This window comes from Ranitomeya variabilis, chromosome 1, assembly GCF_051348905.1.
Source record: "Ranitomeya variabilis isolate aRanVar5 chromosome 1, aRanVar5.hap1, whole genome shotgun sequence".
Lineage (NCBI taxonomy): Eukaryota > Metazoa > Chordata > Amphibia > Anura > Dendrobatidae > Ranitomeya > Ranitomeya variabilis.
Window position 1 is genome coordinate 1,053,453,587 of NC_135232.1, and position 22,749 is coordinate 1,053,476,335.

Here is a 22,749-nt window from a genome sequence, read left to right on the forward strand (position 1 = left end):
GTAAGGTCATGCACTTGGGTAGAAGTAATAAGATGTATAACTATGTGCTTAATTCTAAAACTCTGGGCAAAACCGTCAGTGAAAAAGACCGGGTGTATGGGTGGATGACAAACTCATATTCAGTGGCCAGTGTCAGGCAGCTGCTACAAAGGCAAATAAAATAATGGGATGCATTAAAAGAGGCATAGATGCTCATGAGGAGAACATAATTTTACCTCTATACAAGTCACTAGTTCGACCATACTTAGAATACTGTGCACAGCTCTGGTCTCCGGTGTATAAGAAAGACATAGCTGAACTGGAGCGGGTGCAGAGAAGAGCGACCAAGGTTATTAGAGGACTGGGGGGTCTGCAATACCAAGATAGGTTATTACACTTGGGGCTATTTAGTTTGGAAAAACGAAGACTAAGGGGTGATCTTATGTTAATGTATAAATATATGAGGGGACAGTACAAAGACCTTTCTGATGATCTTTTTAATCATAGACCTGAGACAGGGACAAGGGGGCATCCTCTACGTCTGGAGGAAAGAAGGTTTAAGCATAATAACAGACGCGGGTTCTTTACTGTAAGAGCAGTGAGACTATGGAACTCTCTGCCGTATGATGTTGTAATGAGTGATTCATTACTTAAATTTAAGAGGGGAGTGGATACCTTTCTGGAAAAGTGTAATGTTACAGGGTATATACACTAGATTCCTTGATAGGGCGTTGATCCAGGGAACTAGTCTGATTGCCGTATGTGGAGTCGGGAAGGAATTTTTTTCCCCAAGGTGGAGCTTACTCTTTGCCACATGGTTTTTTTTTTGCCTTCCTCTGGATCAACATGTTAGGGCATGTTAGGTTAGACTATGGGTTGAACTAGATGGACTTAAAGTCTTCCTTCAACCTTAATAACTATGTAACTATGTATATGTAACTAGGCAATATACTACGTGACTGGGCAATATACTATGTGGCTGGGCAATATACTATGTGGGCTGCGCAATATAGTACGTGGCTGGGCAATATACTACGTCACTGGGCAATATACTATGTGGCTGGGCAATATAGCACGTGGCTGGGCAATATACTACGTGGGCTGGGCAATATACTACGTGGGCTGGGCAATATACTACGTGGGCTGGGCAATATACTACGTGGGCTGGGCAATATACTACGTGGGCTGGGCAATATACTACGTGGGCTGGGCAATATACAACGTGGGCTGGGCAATATACAACGTGGGCTGGGCAATATACAAGGTGGGGCTGCGCAATGTCCAACGTGGGCTGCGCAATGTCCAACGTGGGCTGCGCAATGTCCAGCGTGGGCTGCGCAATGTCCAGCGTGGGCTGCGCAATGTACTCCGTGGGCTGCGCAATGTACTCCGTGGGCTGCGCAATGTACTCCGTGGGCTGCGCAATGTACTACGTGTACTGTGTGGGCTGCGCAATGTACTGCGTGGGCTGTGCTATACACTACGCATACATATTCTAGAATACCCGATGCGTTAGAATCGGGCCACCATCTAGTCCCTGATAACGAGGAATCTTTTCTATACTTTGGCCAGTAGAGGCGCCGTTGCATTAAAGTTCACATAGCACATTACTAATACAATGCCACACTATTATTAAGTCATAAAATATGATAATACTGTGAAGCAAATAAAAATGTAGCATATTATTGTATATATTGAGGTTTTGTACCCTTTTTTATACTTTTGACATATTTCAAAATGCAAAAATATACAGTACAGACCAAAAGTTTGGACACACCTTCTCATTTAAAGATTTTTCTGTATTTTCATGACTATGAAAATTGTACATTAACACTGAAGGCATCAAAACTATGAATTAACACATGTGGAATTATATACTTAACAAAAAAGTGTGAAACAACTGAAAATATGTCTTATATTCTAGGTTCTTCAAAGTAGCCACCTTTTGCTTTGATGACTGCTTTGCACATTCTTGGCATTCTCTTGATGAGCTTCAAGAGGTAGTTACCGGGAATGGTCTTCCAACAATCTTGAAGGAGTTCCCAGAGATGCTTAGCACTTGTTGGCCCTTTTGCCTTCACTCTGCGGTCCAGCTCACTCCAAACCATCTCGATTGGATTCAGGTCTGGTGACTGGAGGCCAGGTCATCTGGCGTAGCACCCCATCACTCTCCATCTTGGTCAAATAGCCCTTACACAGCCTGGAGGTGTGTTTAGGGTCATTGTCTTGTTGAAAAATAAATGATGGTCCAACTAAACGCAAACCGGATGGAATAGCATGCCGCTGCAAGATGCTGTGGTAGCCATGCTGGTTCAGTACGCCTTCAATCTATATAATCGTCTAAGGGGTACTTCCGTCTGTTTGTCTGTCTGTAACGGAAATCCCAGGTCGCTTATTCAGCGACAGGCTTAGTCCGGCCGTGAATTGGCCCCTCCCTACTCTCCTCCAGTCAGTGCCCCCTCCCTACTCCCCTCCAATCAGCGCCAGTGTGTCGCCCCATCCCGGACTAACTTTTTACTATTGATGCTGGCTATGCAGCATCAATAGTAAAAAAAATATAATGTTAAAAATAATAAAATAAAAAAATCATGCTATTCTCCCCTTCCGTCGCCTCTGCAGCTTTCCCGCTCCTCTCGATGCTCTCTGCAGCTTCCGTTCCCAGTGATGCATTGCGAAATTGCCCAGATGATTTAGCGGTCTCGCGAGACCGCCACGTCATCACGGGTTATGGCGCGGGATTTAAACACCGCTTCGCTGATTGGTCGCGGCCGGCCGGGTCCAACCAATCGGCGACCATCCCGGACCAACTTTTTACTATTGATGCTGCCTATGCAGCATCAATAGTAAAAGGATATAATGTTAAAAATAATTAAAAAAAAAAAATAAAAATCTTGATATTCTCACCTTCCGGCGTCCACTGCAGCTTTTCCTGCTCCTCGCGATGCTCCGGTCCCACCGTTTCGCTGATTGGTCGCGGCCGGCCGCAACCAATCAGCGACATTGGCGCGGGATTTAAATCACGCTTCGCTGATTGGTCGCGCCCAGCCAGCCGCGACCAGTCAGCTACCATCCTGGACCAACTTTTTACTATTGATGCTGCCTATGCAGCATCAATAGTAAAAAGATATAATGTTAAAAATAATTTAAAAAAAACAACATTATATTCTCACCTTCCGAAGTCCGCCGCAGCCTTTCCCGCTCCTCGTTCTCCGGTCCCAAGAATGCATTGTGGCAATGCCCCGAGATCACGTGGCGGTCTCGCGAGACCGCTTCATGATCACGGGTTATTGCCGCTAGGCGTTACTGGGACCGGAGCGTCGCGAGGAGCATCGGTAAAGGCCTGGGCTGGATCTGGGGGCTGACGGAAGGTGAGTATATAACTATTTTTTATTTTAATAGTTTTTTTTAACAGGGATATGGTGCCCACATTGCTATATACTACGTGGCCTGTGTTATATACTGCGTGGCCTGTGTTATATACTGCATGGGCTGTGCTATATACTACGTGGCTGTGTTATATACTGCATAGGCTGTGCGATCTACTGCGTGGGCTGTGCGATCTACTGCGTGGGCTGTGTTATATACTGCGTGGGCTGTGTTATATACTGCGTGGGCTGTGTTATATACTGCGTGGGCTGTGTTATATACTGCGTGGGCTGTGTTATATACTGCGTGGGCTGTGTTATATACTGCGTGGGCTGTGTTATATACTGCGTGGGCTGTGTTATATACTGCGTGGGCTGTGTTATATACTGCGTGGGCTGTGTTATATACTGCGTGGGCTGTGTTATATACTGCGTGGGCTGTGTTATATACTGCGTGGGCTGTGTTATATACTGCGTGGGCTGTGTTATATACTGCGTGGGCTGTGTTATATACTGCGTGGGCTGTGTTATATACTGCGTGGGCTGTGTTATATACTGCGTGGGCTGTGTTATATACTGCGTGGGCTGTGTTATATACTGCGTGGGCTGTGTTATATACTGCGTGGGCTGTGTTATATACTGCGTGGGCTGTGTTATATACTGCGTGGGCTGTGTTATATACTGCGTGGGCTGTGTTATATTCTACGTGGGCTGTGTTATATTCTGCGTGGGCTGTGTTATATACTGCGTGGGCTGTGTTATATACTGCGTGGGCTGTGTTATATACTGCGTGGGCTGTGTTATATACTGCGTGGGCTGTGTTATATACTGCGTGGGCTGTGTTATATACTGCGTGGGCTGTGTTATATACTGCGTGGGCTGTGTTATATACTGCGTGGGCTGTGCAATATACTACGTGGCCTGTGGTATATACTGCGTGGGCTGTGTTATATACTGCGTGGGCTGTTATATACTACGTGGCTATGCTATATACTACGTGGGTTGTGTTATATACTACGTGGTTGTGCATTCTAGAATACCCGATGCGTTCGAATCGGGCCACCATCTAGTTTTGAATAAATCCCACAGTGTCATCAGCAAAGCACCCCCACACCATCACTCCTCCTCCTCCATGCTTCACGGTGGGAACCAGGCATGTAGAGTCAATCTGTTCACCTTTTCTGCGTCGCACAAAGACACGGTGGTTGGAACCAAAGATCACAAATTTGGACTCATCAGACCAAAGCACAGATTTCCACTGGTCTAATGTCCATTCCTTGTGTTTTTTAGCCCAAACAAGTCTCTTCTGCTAGTTGCCTGTCCTTAGCAGTGGTTTCCTAGTAACTATTTTACCATGAAGGTCTGCTGCACAAAGTCTCCTCTTAACAGTTGTTGTAGAGATGTGTCTCCTGCTAGAACTCTGTGTGGCATTGACCTGGTCTCTAATCTGAGCTGCTGTTAACCTGCGAAACAGTCTGTTCAGTAGGACTATCAGCTTTGTATCCACCAGACTTCTGCTCAACACAACTGATGGTCCCAACCCCTTTTATAAGGCAAGAAATCCCACTTAATAAACCTGACAGGGCACACCTGTGAAGTGAAAACCATTCCCGGTGACTACCTCTTGAAGCTCATCAAGAGAATGCCAAGAGTGTCGAAAGCAGTCATCAAAGCAAAAGGTGGCTACTTTGAAGAACCTAGAATATAAGACATAATTTCAGTTGTTTCACACTTTTTTGTTAAGTATATAATTCTACATGTGTTAATTCATAGTTTTGATGCCTTCAGTGTGGATGTACAATTTTCATAGTCATGAAAATACAGAAAAATCTTTAAATGAGAAGGTGTGTCCAAACTTTGGTCTGTACTGTATATAATAAAAAAATAAATAAATACAAAAAAATAAAGTTATGTACCCATGTATTCTGGCAGTTGACATCTGGCACATTATAAAAATGCCGTTCGGCACCTTACACTAATACACGATATTTGGTTTGAAATGACATAACATTGATGTGCGTTGCTTAAGGCTCATTCACAATAGATTCACACATCACTAATGTTGGCTGGATATGCCGACCATCTAATATGGGTCCCCCTGACTTTCCACCACTCTCCAGAGACATAATTGTCTTGTGATTCCTAATTCAGTTTATCCTGTGCGAAGTTCTGCCGCTGCCCGCTGATGTTTCTGATGGAGAACACAGGCCACGTGTTCCTGTAGAAAGGAAATCGGAAGCGATAGCGGTCATCCCCACCATAGCATGTTTAGGTCCAGCTTCGTTCTCACCTGTGCTGTAGCTATACAGCCCTGACAGGTAAATTACATTACTGACACCAGCGTCACTGATAAGATCCCCCTGGCTGTAATTGGGTCCATCAGTAATATTTCCACCGTCCCAAACAATCTAATCCATGAGGTTGTTGATCCCAGCCAGCTATGTTTGTCTCTGAAACGCTATGTCATTTCAAAGAAAAACTTACTTAAAAAGCGGCCAGGGACAGAGCCGCAGTGTACAGTAGACTAGTCAGACAGGCGGGTCCCTGGCGGATTCTCCCCGCCCACTGCCAATGACTGGCAGGTCTCTCCCTATGCCCCCATGTAGGCAGAGACCTGTCACTCCAGGGCAGCGGGCGTGCAATCCCACCTACTTAAAAGAAGGTCTGCGAAAGCCAGGAGGCAAGTAGACTTGTTCCTGGTCACAGATGGTCTCCAGTCCATCGGCCAGGTCATTAATCGATTCTCCCAACTCTAGTCTGGACTTGTTTAATACATTAGTCCTTTTTCCTGATCTACAGCTTGTAAGAACCTGAAAATGCCAAGTATAAACTGAGAATCCTATTTCATCTCACTGATGATCCTTCTTGTAGTTGCTCGGTCCATAAATCCTGGTGTGATAACGAGACGGAACAACCATTATAAGCTGACAATCCTTCTTTACAATTATCCATATGTAATAGGTTTAATTCTGGATTAGGCTCTTTCCTCACATTCGGATATTTCCTTCTCCCGAAGTCTAGTAAGTGTCTGGTTATGTTGCAGTCATCAGTAAGGGGTCACAGACGCCTGGGGTTTAAGGAGGAGGAAATCTTAGACTTTTATTACAGCAGACGATTGGGAAACAAGACTTGTAATCACATTGCCCCGTTTCCCATTGTATCCCTTCCTCGTCTAGTGTTACACATTGTAAAGTAGTCGCACACATGCGCGCACCATCATTCACGGACCACTCGCCGGGAGCCCTGACCGGTGTTCCCCATAGTCATTACACATCATTTAGGAATAAATCATTTATAATAAGGTAAAGGCTCACAAAGCGATTTTCCAGGTGTACGTCTGAGTTTCACACACTGTGGCTTCTTCCAGTCTTCAGTCTCCGGGATTCTGGACAGAGGATATTAATCACATTTTGACAGTCAGCTTCGCTCCCTTGTACAAACCATTTCCGGCTCCTGTGGAATTTACAACTTCTCAAGGCGTTTACTCAGAAAAGATTTATGTGGTCCGGCATTCAGTATTATTACTCACTGTAACCTCTCCTTTATAATCCGCATTCATAGGGGTTGGCACACAATCACAACTCATAAACTAATATCCGTATAGGTGATAACTGACTGATCACGGAGGGACCCACTACTGGACCCCCCACTGATCACAAGAATAGGGGTCTTGATCTGCCTGTTTCTGTGCACCAGCCCTGCTGCTCCAGTCACATAATATAGGACTCATTATGATGTATGTATGTGTGCTGTGATTGCTGTATACAAACTGTGCAACGGCACTCTGCAAACAGGAAATACATCGATCAATTCTTCTTGCGCACAGGTTCATGGCACATATATCGATCAGTGTGTGAGCCCGTGGGCACGTGGTCAAGCCGTCCTCTTAGATGGGACTCTAAGGTATTGACAACCACAAAATAAATGCAGACAATCTAGAGATTAAAAAAATGTATAGAACAAACAAAGTCCTCCGAATTACAAAACAAATAAATAATTTTATTAATTTACATAGTCTTTAGAACAATCTTAATATATATACTTGCCTTGTAATGTCTTCACATCCTGTTCCAAATGTGTCCGGATCCCATGATTCCAAGATGCGGAAGTTCACCGACCTCCTTATTGGACACCCAAGCGATAGGTGTCTCAATATGGAAACTGCTGCTGGTACCAGCCTCTTGCGCGGTACCACCAGCAGAACACTGTCGCACTGAATTCCTCACAGGCGCAGTGAATTATTTGGCTGATCCCGGCGGCAGATGCGCGATGTGTCTACAGGCAGAGGAAGCCGGTCACATTAAAGGGGTTTTCCCACGAGTGAAAGTTCATTTTAAAAATTGTCTGTGTCTGTCCGTGTACGGAACATACCACATATCCTGGGCAGGGGAGGAAACAAAAGACAATACTGACATTACAGCAGGGGATCACAGAGGATTTCTTTTGTCAGGTAAAATATTTCACTGACTGTTTTTAAACAATATTTTATCTCACAAAATGTATCCTCTGCGATCTCCTGCTGTAATGTCAGTATTATCTTTTGCTTCCTCCCCTGCCCAGGAGCTGTGGTATGTTCTGTACACGGTCATATTATATTTTCATTGCTCCCCTGAGCATTTTGTTTTCTTATTTCCTAAGAATCTACTATACGGTTCCAGAAATATGGTCATTTTTATTTGGAGATCATTTTTATGTTTTTTTCCAAAGGACGTGCTCACAGGGTAATAATGCAGAGCAGTTAAAGGGAACCTGTCACCCCCTCAGGCGTTTGTAACTAAAAGAGGTGGCTCTTTTAGTTATGCTTCCTTCATTAGCGTCCCCTGCGCTGTAAGTTCAAAGGGCAGCGCAACTGCGCATGCCAGAAAAAAATACAGCACAGGCGCCGAGGACGCCAATGAAGGAAGAGGAGGCGGCGCCCGGCGCGCAGAGGCCATGAGTGACGGCTGTGCTGCGTCTGATTAGTGGGGAAAGACCCGTCCCCGGGACGATTTCACGGTATGAGGGGGCACATTTTATAAGTGTTTATTTCAGCGTGTGCAGGGAGCATAACTAAAAGAACCACCTTGTCAGAATGCGGCATTAATGCTGCCTAAGGTGACTCTTTTAGTTACAAACTCCTGAGGGGGGCGACAGGTTCCCTTTAAAGACACTCCAGTGATCCATGCCCCCTTGGTAAAGATGATTAAAAATTAGCAATAAATAAAAAGGCTCAGTTGATCTCTGACTTCCTCTTCAGTCCGTACGTAGGCCGGGACAGTGATGCCAGCGCTGATAGGGCGCCGGGCACTACGTGTCACAACAACTTCATGAGCGCCCTGGGGAGTGCAAGTACCGACACCGCTAGAATGGTGCCGGCATAGGAGAGGAGTATAAGGTTTTTTATTTTATTTTATTTTTTTTTAATTCTTTATTTAAGTTTTTCAATAAACAGAAAACGAGTTATAATAAACATTAGCTCACATGTCAAATTCAGATAATTTTTAGACAACAAGTCTCAAAATAATCAGGAGATCTATATAATCAATATAAACCTATTAGGAGAAAAAGGACAATTGAGCATTAAACATAAAACAATGATTCAGGTCCAGGGTGGATAGCCTAAGGGTACCGTCACACAGTGCCATTTTAATCGCTACGACGGCACGATCCGTGACGTCGCAGCGTCGTATGAATATCGCTCCAGCGTCGTAGACTGCGGTCACACTGTGCAATCACGGCGCTGGAGCGATGCCGAAGTCCCCGGGTAACCAGGGTAAACATCGGGTTACTAAGCGCAGGGCCGCGCTTAGTAACCCGATGTTTACCCTGGTTACCAGCGTAAAAGTAAAAAAAAACAAACCGTACATACTCACCATCTGATGTCCGTCCGGTCCCTTGCAGTCTGCTTCCCGCTGTGACTGAGTGCCGCGGTAAAGTGAAAGCAGATCACAGCGGCGACGTCACCGCTGTGATCTGCTCTCACTTTCCGGCCGGCAGACAGAGCGGAAAGCAGACGGCAAGGGACCTGACGGACATCAGATGGTGAGTATGTACGGTTTTTTTTTTTTTTTACTTTTACGCTGGTAACCACGGTAAACATCGGGTTACTAAGCGCGGCCCTGCGCTTAGTAACCCGATGTTTACCCTGGTTACCAGCGAACGCATCGCTGTCACACACAACGATCCAGCGATGACAGCGGGAGATCCAGCGACGAAAGAAAGTTTCAAACGATGTGCTACGACGTACGATTCTCAGCTGGGTGCCTGATCGCAGTAGCGTGTCAGACACTGCGAGATCGTAACGATATCGCTAGAACGTCACGAATCGTGCCGTCGTAGCGATAAAAATGCCACTGTGTGATGGTACCCTTAGATACTGTTATGGTCAATAAAGAAAATTATAAGGCTAGAAGATGAGGCATGAAGGACTATGATACAGCAAATTAATTTATTGACAATTGAGGAGGAGTGGATGGCATAAAAAATGACTGGAATAGGCTAGTATTGGGTATAGGTGTGGAGGCAAGGTCGGTCGTCATGTCTACTTGAAAAATTTGAGGTAGGGGGAATGGAGAAAACTCATGTTCCAGAGCTAGAGGGAGAAGATAAAAATTCAACCCAAGGAAGCCACGAAGCACAGAATTTCTCGTGGGTACGTGTTTCCCAGCTAGACAGTTCCTCTAAGCGATATAAGTCTTGGACCTTAAGAGTCCATTCTTTTAGCGTTGGGGAGGCAGTTTTCATCCAATGCATTGAAATCAGGTGCTTTGCAGCTTCTAGTAAAATAGGTAGTAAGTCGTGTCTCCTTGGGTTAAAGGAGGAAGAAGGGAGGGAAAGCAGAACATCCTGGGGAGCAAGGTCTCAATCCATTAGGTTCATACGGTGGAGAGATTTGTTTATATCTGACCAAAATTGCACTACTTCCTGGCAAAACCAAAAAATTATGTGCTAAGGAACCAACGGAGCGAGAGCATCTCCAACACAGCGGGGAGTCTGTTAATCCCAAATGAAACAACCTTTCTGGGGTCCGGTACCACCGAGAGAGAATTTTAAACGCGTTTTCTTGTAATAAGATACATCTGGAGAACCCGTGAGAGTTGGCAAGTACCTGTTGGGTTTCTTGGGAGGACAATGATATCTTTAACTCCGCTTCCCAGGAGGAGAGATATCAGGGTTTAAATTGAGTTGGGGCTTTGAGGAGGTTCGTGTATAATTTAGAAACCAGTCTAGTGATTGGTGATTTTAGCCTCACTAGCAGATCGAGCCAGAGCCATTCTGAAGAGTGACCCACCCCAGATCTGAATTTCGTCATTATGCGGTTTATGTGGTATTTTTGGAGAAAATGTATAGGTTGTTTTGTGGCATTGATCGGCCAATTATCATTGCAAGGGACTTGGTTTGATAGGAATTGAGAGATTGAAGCGTTTGGTAGGGATGTCCAAAGGCCACAGACATCCTCGTATGTAGGGTCCACCAACCATGGGATGATCTTAATCGGTATATTGTCGAGAAAATGGCAATACGGAAGTTGGTTTGGTATAAGGGAGCGTCTTATAGATAGCGTGTTATGTAGGATCTCATCAAATTTTCTATGTGGGCACTTGAAGGACGACCAAAGATAAAGATCAGCCTCATCACCCAGTAGAGCGAGTTCTAAGTTTGTGTTGACATTTTCTGGGTTAGGTTTTAACAGATTCATCCATCTGGCGAGATGTATAGCTTTGTAGTAAGTTTTGATATCAGGAAGGCCAAGGCCACCCCTACCTCTGGGAAGGGAGAGAATTTTAAAAGGAAGTCTAGCTTTTTTGTATTTCCATACGAAATGAGAGATCGATTGGTTAGCTGAATGGAAGAATGAGTTGGGGAGGGGTATGGGAACCATGTTCATGATATAAAATATTTTTGGGAAAATATAGGATTTAATAACATTTATTCTTCCCATCCAAGATAAGTAAGGGAGATCATAATTTTTTAGATCTGTTTGAAGTCGTGCCAAGAGGGGGGTGTAATTGCATTTGTAGAGGGAGGAGGGATCAGCCGTTAAATATATACCAAGATATTTTAGTTTCTCTGTGGGCCAGTTAAAGGGGGTGTTTTCTCTCAACTCCAGGATGTCTGAAATCTTTGCCGAGATATTTAAGGGTACCGTCACACAGTGCCATTTTCATCGCTACGACGGCACGATTCATGACGTAGCAGCGTCGTATAAGTATCGCTCCAGCGTCGTATACTGCGGTCACACGTTGCAATACACGGCGCTGGAGCGATAATTTCATGACGTATTTGCGATGTAGAAGCTGTTGGTTACTGTGCGCACATCGTATACAACCTGTGTCACACAATGCAATCATGCCGCCACAGCGGGACCCTAGACGACGAAAGAAAGTTTCAAACGATCTGCTACGACGTACGATTCTCAGCGGGGATCCGGATCGCAGTAGCGTGTCAGACACAGCGATATCGTAAATGCATCGCTGGAACGTCACGAATCGTGCCGTCGTAGCGATCAAAATTGCACTGTGTGACGGTACCCTAATGCTTCAGATTTATTTGCGTTTAACTTGAAGTTAGAGATCTCGCCAAAATCAGCAAACAGAGACATTAACTTCGGAAAAGATGTTTTGGGGTTGGAGGTCAAGATCAAAAGGTCATCGGCAAAAGCAGCTACTTTGACCTCTGACTTGCCCATCCTAAGGCCCTTAATCTCATTGTCCTGTCTTATCTTTTCCATCAGGGTTTCCATGACCATGATAAATAGGGTGGGTGAGAGAGGACAGCCCTGCCTGGTGCCGTTGGTTATGTTAAAGGGTTCAGAAAAAATACCACTCACCACGACTTTGGCAGATGGATCGACGTAAAGGGACATTACAGCGTCTATAAAAGCTGATGGGAAGGCAAATTTTTGTAATGTACAGACCATATATCGCCAACTAATTCTGTCAAATGCTTTCTCAGCATCTGTTGACAGAATGGTTAATGGAGTCTGAGTCCTCTTTGCATAAGAAATGGCATGGAGAATTTTAATGGAGTTGTCTTTGCCTTCACGACCCTTCACGAAGCCCACCTGGTCAGAGCGAATGATTCCACCCAATACACCATTGATCCTTGAAGCCAACACCTTAGCCCACAGTTTCAGGTCGGTGTTGAGTAGTGATATAGGGCGATAATTGCTACATAGGATGTCATCCCTCCCCTCCTTTGGTATGATGGCAATGTAAGCCTCTAGGTTTTTATTTTATCAGGGCCAAACATTTAGATCAAGAAGTGATTGTCCTGGAAGTGGACAAACCCTTTAAATGCAAAATAAACCATATGTCTAGTATCCCCGTAATCGTACTGACTAAAGTAAATTTTTACTGCACAATGAACACCGTAAGAACAAAACCCACAAAAGAGAGAATTGCTGTGTGGTTTTTTTTTTAACCATTTTTCTAATTTCTCTGATCGCCCATGACGGCACCACGGAGAGAGGGGATCCGCCCACCAAGGACAGGAAACCTACGGATAAAAAGGCGGTACCACTCTCCCGCATCAGTTGGTTTCCTGTCCTTGATGGGAGACCTATGGACTTACCAGATCGACGTGGGAATTCCGGGGCCATCTAGTCCGGTTCAGGCAGCTGGGGTCCCTCTGCCTCGGCTAAGGTGGTGACCCGAAGCGCCACCGCGAAAGGCTAGTGGGCCTCTAGGGTGTGCGGGGGAGGTGACAAGGAGTTCGCGGTCACCTCCCCAGGTAAGATGCAGCAGGCAACATCCAGGGGGGTCCCTCTGTGGTTGCGGGAGGTGCGGCGCGGCCCTCCCCAAAAAACATGCGTCAGTCTGCACACTGCACCGCCATCGGGCGTGCAGAACCGCGCAATAGGGACTGCATAGGACCGGAGGCGCCGGTCAGCAGCGCCATATATGCACTCCCGGCGCCATCTTGCAAGTTCGGCGCATGCCCGGGATTAAGATGGTCTCGCGAGGCGCCGGCGAGGCGCTCATTCGGCTTCTGCGCAGGCGCCGCTTAAGCCCGACTGCGCAGGCGCCGGCGTTCGGCGCTCCTCGCCATCAGCCGAGCGCTACTGCGCAGGCGCCGACGTTCGGCCATCAGCGGTATGCCTGGGCGGGCCGGAGTTCCTATAGCTACTGCGCAGGCGCCGGCGTTCGGCGCTCCTCGCCATCAGCCGGGCGCTACTGCGCAGGCGCGGATGTAAAAAAAAAAAAAAAAAAAAAAAAACGGCGCGAAGGCTTTAAATGAGGAAAGTTACTTCCTCCTAGCGGCTCCGCAACATATCAGCAGAAGCCTCAAAAAAAGCTACTTGCAACTACATCAGAGTGTTGTCAAAGCAGTAACCGCAGACCAGCAGCAATATGAGCGACCCGGCATCTCCCTTGCCAGAATCATCTCCACCTATAGCAGCGCCACAGCAGCAGCAGCAGCAAAAAAGGCGACAGCAGCGCCAGGACACCAGCAACGAACGCCAGAGGTCCCAACGCAGTAAGGGATCCAGTACGGCGTCGGGGAAAAAGCCAGAGGCGGAGAATCCCCAATCGGTATTTATGGGTCCTGGAGGTGGTAAGTGGATCTTCGTGAAAGCAGAGACAGTAAGGTTATTATTTGTCTCTTTTAGGGGATTTTTTCAGTAGATTATGTGGTAAAATTAAAACTTGGCCCTCAAAATACAAACCTTCTTGCTCCTAATTTGATGAATTTTTTTTTTTTTTTTTTTTTTTAAAGTTATGGCTCTGGGAAGAAGAGAAGGAAGAAAAATAAAAGCACTAACCAAAATATCGCTCAGGAATGAAGAGGCTAATTATTGCCAAGTACAGGGTGGAGCGCGGTAATTTGCTGATTTGGGAATGAAATAAAAAAATTATGATCATTAGAAAAATTTATTTTATATTTTAATTGTACTGAACAGTAATGGAATTTTTAAATTACATGGTTTTAAATAGTGTATCTGGCAAATGTCGACCTTCGCTATCCACACACTGCTGCATACGTTTTCTGAAGTTTTCATGAACTCTAACAAGCATGTCCACTGGTATTCTGCCAATTTCAGCTTCAATATTGTTCCTTAGGTCTTCCAAGGTGTTGGGACGGTTGATATACACCTTAGACTTCAGGTAACCCCAAAGGAAAAAATCGCATGGGGCTAAATCTGGTGAGCGTGCTGGCCAGTTCACATCTCCCCTCAAAGAGATAAGCCGTCCAGGAAACATTTGCCTCAAACAATTCATGGTAACCCTCGCTGTGTGTGCAGTGGCACCATGCTGTTGGAACCATGTATCCTCTAGTTCCATTGCCTCAAGAGCCGGCTGAAAATAATCCTGTATCATAGACAAGTACCGTTCGGAGTTCACAGTTATGGCACGACCGTTATCCTGAAAAAAGTAAAGACCAATGATGCCTACTCGTGATATGGCGCACCACACAGTGACGCGGTCCGAATGCAGAGGTCTCTCGTGAACTTCTCTGGGGTTTGTTTCACTCCAGTAACGCATATTTTGTTTGTTTACACACCCACTGAGGTGAAAATGTGCCTCATCAGAAAAAAACACAATTGCGTCACGGGGTATCGTTGCTAACATGTCTTCACAAGAGGTCCGCCGTGTCAAATAGTCCCGTGCTGACAATTGTTGGACCACGCACATTTTATACGGGTGAAAATTCAGTTCATCATGAAGAATCCGGTGGAGAGAACGTCTTGAAATGCCAAGAGCAAATGATTGCTTCCGAGCAGAGCGTTTCGGAGATTGCAGTACTGCTGCTCTAACTCTCTCGATGTTTTGTGGTGTTGTAATCCTTCTCTCAGGTCCCCTTCGTACACATGACACATTCCCTGCTGTTCTGAATGCATTCACCCAATTTACAATTGATTGCCGTCCAGGAACACGTCTGCGTGGAGGAACAGCGAATTGTAAACGAAAAGCACGCTGCACTGCAATGATCGAGTGGGCATTTGAAAAATATGCTTCAACACAAAATGACCTCTCCTCACGTGTCCACTGCATGATGGCAACTGAAAGGCGGAGGAATACAAATCTCCCATCAGCCACTGTAAGCCACACCCACTCTCCCCTCTCTTCGACCGACAGTGCCGCCACAGCATGCAGTGCAAAAAAGCAAATTACCGCGCTCCACCCTGTATAACAGGTTGTAATCTTCCTCCGCTCATCGGAGGCCTAAATAAAAAAGAAACAGATGGTCTTACACGATTAAAATATGCGTTTAAATATGCCATTATGCTTACCACCCATTGGAGCTGTAACTGCCAGGACCCCAGTGATCCTCACCGGCCATTGAAGGACCCTCACCATTGCCCTTTTTACTTCTGTCACCATTGGTGGTCATTTCTATGGTACCAACATTTGGCTGTGATGGGTTAAATCACGTGTGGTATTATCAGTATAAATATGCACTATAAGATTACAGCATGAACAAAGACATTTAAGATGAGAAAATCTTTTCAAGTTTATGGCTTCTTATTCTTCTTCGTTGGAGCAAAAGTGAGATTCCTCAAGTAGAATCATCCAAATATTCCCTTAATTCCTTTATTTTGCTATCAGAACTCACAACCAACTTTTAAGGATAGCTTAGCATTATGACATTCCCATGCACCATAAAAAGTGGCAAAAATATCAGGAAAATACAACTTTTAGTTTAATATTCTTTTATGTTCTAGAAATGGTCGATCAATAACGTACCCATTTTAAAGTCTATACAATGTTTTTATCTTTTTTTTTTCTTTTGTAGATCAGTAGATAAATACTGAACATACATTATCACTCTGAGATCGATCTTAAGGAAACCTTGTGCCCTTTTTTAAGGCCCTGTCTCACATAGCGATTTACCAACGATCACGAGCAGCGATACGACGTGGTCGCTGGGGAGCTGTCACACAGACAGCTCTCTCCAGCGACCAACGATAAGGGGAACGACTTCGGCATCGTTGAAACTGTCTTCAACGATGCCGAAGTCCCCCTGCAGCACCCGGGTAACCAGGGTAAACATCGGGTTACTAAGCGCAGGGCCGCGCTTAGTAACCCGATGTTTACCCTGGTTACCCAAAAAAACAAACAGTACATACTCACCATCTGATGTCCGTCAGGTCCCTTGCCGTCTGCTTCCTGCTCTGAGTGCCGCCGTACAGTGAGAGCAGAGCGCAGCGGTGACGTCACTGCTGTGCTCTCACTGTACGGCGGCACTCAGTCAGAGCAGGAAGCAGACGGCAAGGGACCTGACGGACATCAGATGGTGAGTATGTACTGTTTTTTTTTTTTTTTACATTTACGCTGGTAACCAGGGTAAACATCGGGTTACTAAGCGCGGCCCTGCGCTTAGTAACCCGATGTTTACCCTGGTTACCAGTGAAGACATCGCTGGATCGGTGTCACACACACCGATTCAGCGATGTCAGCGGGACCTCAACGACAAAAAAAAGGTCCAGGCCATTCCGACACGACCAGCGATCTCGCAGCAGGGGCCTGATCGCTGGTACTTGTCACACATAGCGAGATCGCTACTGAGGTCGCTGTTGCGTCACAAAACTTGTGACTCAGCAGCGATCTCGCTAGCGATCTCGCTATGTGAGACGGGGCCTTTACCCTCCTCAACACTGAAATTGTCACACCAAAAAAGCAAAGTTGTGGAATCGTGGACATCACAGAATGGATAGACATTTTAAAAATATGAAAGTGATGAAAAAAATGGAACAAAATTTTCAAAATATCCTAATTTATTCAGTATAGAGCAGAGTTCCCCGACGTTTCTGACCTTGAGAGCCACATTCAACTCTGAGAGAGGGTCGCGAGCCACATTCAGTTCCCACCCCCAATAGTGGCAACCAAAGCCACCATTACTGACATAATGTTAACCAAAGCTTTTCCACTAAAATCACCCCAAAGAAGTATATTAAGATGCAGGGGTTCCCACAATACCCCCAATTCAGTATTCTATAAAGCTCTCCCAAGGCACTGTCACATTCAGCTTCAAAAACCTCCTCTGACAGGTTTATCATCCTGTCTCCAGCGAACCATACTTAAATTATCTCTATACCCATAAGACCAGTGTATGTGCATGCAGATCTGCTCTTCCGTGCAGGGCTGCTCACAAAATTCACCATTTTCAGATGTGCTCTTCATACCTGTTTGCTAGACCTGGAGCTAATGCACCAAGCTGGCAGACAGCCGCGAGCCACAATTCATGTGACAGCGAGCCACATGTGGCTCCCGAGCTACAGGTTGGGAGATTGGGGACCCCTGGTATAGAGTATGGGTATGTGCACACAGTTAGTGTTTGCAGCCGAAATTTCTGTCCATAATGCTACAGTTTACAGCCCCAGCCAAGTTGAGTTTCCTGAAATCTCCTTCACACGCTGCTTATTTCTTCCTTGCAGATTTGAAGCTGTTTTAAATCTGCAGGATGTCAATTCTTTAGGCTTTTTTGCAGTGTTTTCCACCCAATCAAATGAATGGGGAAAAAATATGCATTAAAAAAACACAACAAAAACGTGTATTTTAGCAGCAATTTTCTTGCCAAGAGATGCGTTTTTGGAGCAGAAGTTTCTGCTGAAAATACTTAACGTGTGCAAATACCTTATGAGCTCCATGTACAGAAATACATACACTGACACACCTTTGCATGTTATCAGTAAGGTTATTAATGGTTTTCTGAGGAATGTTCTGCTTCCCTGAATGCATTTGGGCAAATCATCATCAAGATCCGCTGCTGGCGGCTTCTTTTGCAATTGCCAACCGATGATGTCCCAGCTGTGTTCAATGGGAGAAAAGTCCTATTGTTTTCATGTTGAAAAATGTTTTTTGAGACCCCTTGGAGAAACTACTGTACCACTTGTTCCATGATTGTTCTGTTCTGTACTGCACGTGAAATTTGATGTCACATACCAAATCTAAAACGTTAAACAGAGTCTACACGTACAATCTGAAGGAGTTCTCACAACATTGGCTATGAGCCAGGCATCCAGCTACAGGTGTTCTGTAACCTCACGCCACTGCTCTCAAAGCTATCATGGCAGAGCTAGATGGCAATGGAGGCTGGAATGAAGGTTGATACTTGTCAGAGAGAAGTCCTGCTTTTCTTTTGGACGCAATGGCAACTCGAAATTGGTCTAAAGACCACATGGGCAACCCAATGAAGAGGCCTTTATGAGGGATCGTCACAATTATCTAATGTAGATGTGAACATGGCCTAAGGGAAGGGTAGGCAACATCCGGAAGAAGGTTCACACCTTTTTACCATCACCTCTCCATCTGTACAGCCTCCAGTTTACCAAGAGGAGGGTGGGCACAGAAACGTTCTTCATGTTATCACCCCCTTCTGCCAATCTGTGCACCCTGATTGTCGCTTTAGGAGGTGAGGCTCTACTACAGGGATGAGTAGAGGAGCAGTTGCATATGTTGTCACGTCTGCATTCAATCTGGACGGTTGCTGACTCCATAACTGATGTTTAACAACATTTTTTGATTGTGGATATCTTAATGTATTTAGTTCTTGTGACTAAGAGGCGACATAGAGCAAATGTATTAATGGCACGTATGACTTCTGATCATCCTACTTCCTTCACATCTTGTTCTGCTTGGGTCAGACTATTGCCCATATGTCTGCTTTCAGAAAAAGTATGTGTATTGGGGGTGATTTTATTTTTTTTTTAATTTTATTTGTTTATTTTTACTCCGATTTACATTTTGTTTTTAAAAGTGTGAATATCAAAGGTATCACATGAAGTGTCAGCAGTTGTTTGTCTCGCTCTTCATAGATTTCTCTTGTATTTTGGTTTATTTTTGTCTAGTGTTGCATCGGAAACTGCCTCGGCTGCGACCAGCAATGTGGACGTACCCTCGGGTGTCGTAATCACAAATGCCCCTCCGTCTGCCACAGAGGTAAGATAAAACCGTTTGGTATAACATTATGTTTACATTAAACCTCTTTTCCAATACTGCAAACGTTGGAGAAATGCAAGCATTCTTTAGATGTGCTATGCTCCTGATGAACAATACATACGACATGTCCAAGTAATATTACAACTAAAAAGATTTTATAATGCTTGTTCTATTGGTTTGGTTTTTCACGTCATATGCACGGCATAGGTGATACATATTAGATCAGCGAGGTTCAACCACTTGGATCCCATTGAGTTAGTATGTGGGAACCTCTCATAAATTGGCTGTTAGTATGTGGGAACCTCTAATAAATTGGCTGTGTTTTGTCACTGGTGTCTGTGTTTTTATCTACTTTGTGTTAGTTAAGCTTGTGATATCACACAGGATATTTGGAGAACACTGTTAAAACATGCCGACACACTTTAGTTAGCTATCGTTCCATTGAGCCTTCCTGAGTCCCCCAAATGCATACTTGCCTCGACTCAGTCGAGTTTGTTCAACTTTATTTTGTAAGGAAGCTATTAGGGTAGGTTCAGGCAAAACAGAATTGCTGTGGAGTTTATTTCCAGATTTGCATAGGTAAAATCTGTTTTACATTGCCAGGTAAGTGAACTTGACACCACAAATCTCATCCATATACTGCAAATCCCAAAATTGACATACAATGAGGATTTGTAAAGTGGTTGTCCAGAATTTTTAACATTGATGGCCCATCCTTAGGCTAGGTCATCAATATCTGATCCGCGGGGGTGTGACACATAGCACCTTGCCGAACAGCTGTTCTCGGTGCTTAGATGCAGAGCTGCACAGCTCCATGAACACTGTAGATGACGTGGCCGAATACTGCATGTCTGCCCCTATTTGAATGAATAGGGTGCGAATGTGAAGTAACTAGCTACAGCCCCTATGTAGTTGATGGAACTGTGCTGTTCAAACATCCAGCCTAAAGGATACTATTGAAAATTAACTTTTAATTAAATCATTAATTAAAAAATTCAGCAGAGCAGCAAGAGCTCAAATCCAAACCTAACACCTACATCTCCGCAACTGAGCACATGCAGCTCCCACTGGCCCCAGAAACAGCTAATCAGCAGGGGTGATGGGTTTGGCACCCCGCCCATCAGATATTGGTGACCTACTCTAAGGTAGGTCATCAGTAAAAAAAAAAGTCCTGGAGAACCCCTGCAAGTCTGCCGCATGTAAACTTCTGTTGTTAATTTTTATTTTTACCATGGTTTCTCCTCTTTCACGAGGGAAATCCATGATGGCCGTGCAGTAACACATGCAGATTCACAAAGGATTTGCAGCTAAAATCTGTTGGGAATAGTTTCCTGTACTACTGGATTTACTATTTGGATGGCAGATGAGTATCTGACCCCGTTGTTTGAGGAAGATTAAGGGATCAGATACAACCAGGGATTTGGGGTCATCTAAGCCAAAGCTAGGACTCCTCAATTTCCCCAAATCTGACCCCACAGCACTGCCCCCTACTGAGCATGTACATACAGTGCAGCTCAGATTCATAAAAAGCTGAGATCCTCAGATCAGGAATACGAGTAGAACACATTTAGACGACATTTCATAACTTTCCCAAATTTTTATGAAAACATATACAGCACGTACTGCATTGTACTACTGTACCCAATAATAATCTTTATTTTTATATAGCGCTAACATATTCCGCAGCGCTTTACAGGTTGCACACATTATCATCGCTGTCCCCGATGGGGCTCACAATCTAAATTCCCTATCAGTATGTCTTTGGAATGTGGGTGGAAACCGGAGGAAACCAAACACGCAAACATGGGAATACCCAATGTATTATATATTTAAGGAGTCAGTCCATTTTATACCGACTCCACCAGAATGGACTCCAACACCGACTCCATAGCCCTGGATACAACAAAACAGTGTCTGATTTATGTTTACTCCAAAGGCACACAACAAGGCAAATCCACCAAAAACTTGGTACATCTGAGATCTGGGCAGCTTTAGAGAAAACGTAAGTGGAAAAATCTGAACTCTTATTGAGAAATCAAGCGTTCTGGATCTCCTAAAGGGCACAGAAGTCCTCTCTGGGCTATGTTTATTAATGTGGTTAGTAATTATTGTTGTGCATGCGAAGACCAATATTAAAGGGAACCTGTCACCCCCAAAATTGACGCTGAGCTAAACCCACCGTCATCAGGGCCTTATCTTCAGCATTCTGTAATGCTGTAGATAAGCCCCCGATGTTACCTAAAAGAGGAGAAAAAGAGGTTAGATTATACTCACCCAGGGGCGGTCCCGCTGCGGTCCGGGTCCGATGGGTGTCTCCGGTCCGGTCCGGAGCCTCCCATCTTCATTCCATGACGTCCTCTTTTGGTCTTCACGCCGCGGCTGCGGCCCAGGCGTACTTTGTCTGCCCTGTTGTGGGCAGAGCAAAGTACTGCAGTGCGCAGGCGCCGGGACAGGTCAAAGAGACCCGGCGCCTGCACACTGCAGTACTTTGCTCTGCCCACAACAGGGCAGACAAAGTACGCCTGTGCCGCAGCCGCGGCGTGAAGACCAGAAGAGGACGTAATGGAATGAAGATGGGAGGCTCCGGACCGGACCTGAGACACCCATCGGATCAGACCCCCCCTGGGTGAGTATAATCTAACCTCTTTTTCTCCTCTTTTAGGTAACATCGGGGGCTTATCTACAGCATTACAGAAAGCTGTAGATAAGCACCTGATGACTGTGGGCTTACCTCACCATCGATTTTGGGGGTGACACGTTCCCTTTAAATCTAGCCTGTTCCTTTTGTGCGTTGAGGTCAGGCATCGGGAGATCCCCATTAGTATTTGATGTGGTTTCTCTAACAGTATTTATTAGTAGCGGCTTGGAGTTGGACTCTGTTTTCTAATCTTCCTCCCCTCTTCTGTATCAGCTTGTTAACACGTCGGAGCTGTCCTAACACCACCCTGTACTGCAGCAGCAGCCATAACAAGGCAAATCAAGAATTTATGCAAAAGCCAAAAATGTTATGGTTCTAATCTTAAAAGCAACATTGATTCTCTCGTTTCTTTGAAGTTAAATTAACATTCTGCCCTTTTTTATGGGGCTGTCACTGGTGGAATGCCTGGCAGTGTGATCTGCAGCATCTGAAGGTTAGAAGAACCTCTGTGAGGCTTATTGTGACCAGCGCTTTTATTTACATCTCAAATGTGATACAACTAATAATGGGAGGGGGGGTGTGGCCTAGCTTCTGCCATGTGAGGACGCAGAGGCTTGGAGCTCTCTCAAAAACCCCATCCAAAGCGACCAAAAAGCTTTATATTAGAGTCAAACCATCTATATTAATGCTTCTAAACTACCTTTATTACATAGGCTTTAAAACAAGACTAAGAGCAAGCTTCTAGCTGCAAAGCAGAGGAAGTTTTGTCCTGTTCCTCTCTGCCTGCCTGAGGGAGCCTGGAGCCGCCATCTTGGCCACGTTTCTCCTCACCAAGTGACTGGTTTATGCAGCTCATCGTCTGCGGTGCTAGTTTCCCCTGCTCACTGGGGCTAGCACAGAAGAA

At 45.1% G+C, this 22,749-nt stretch overlaps 1 protein-coding gene across 1 annotated transcript in view; it reads left to right on the top strand.

The window, feature by feature from the left end:
- The window catches only part of NFXL1 (nuclear transcription factor, X-box binding like 1), a 129,931-nt gene that overhangs the window by 33,519 nt on the left and 73,663 nt on the right, over nt 1-22,749 (top strand). The window contains exon 12 of the mRNA XM_077279812.1: nt 19,117-19,207. Within this exon, the coding sequence (XP_077135927.1) occupies nt 19,117-19,207 (91 nt within the window). The remainder of the gene's footprint in view (nt 1-19,116; nt 19,208-22,749) is intronic.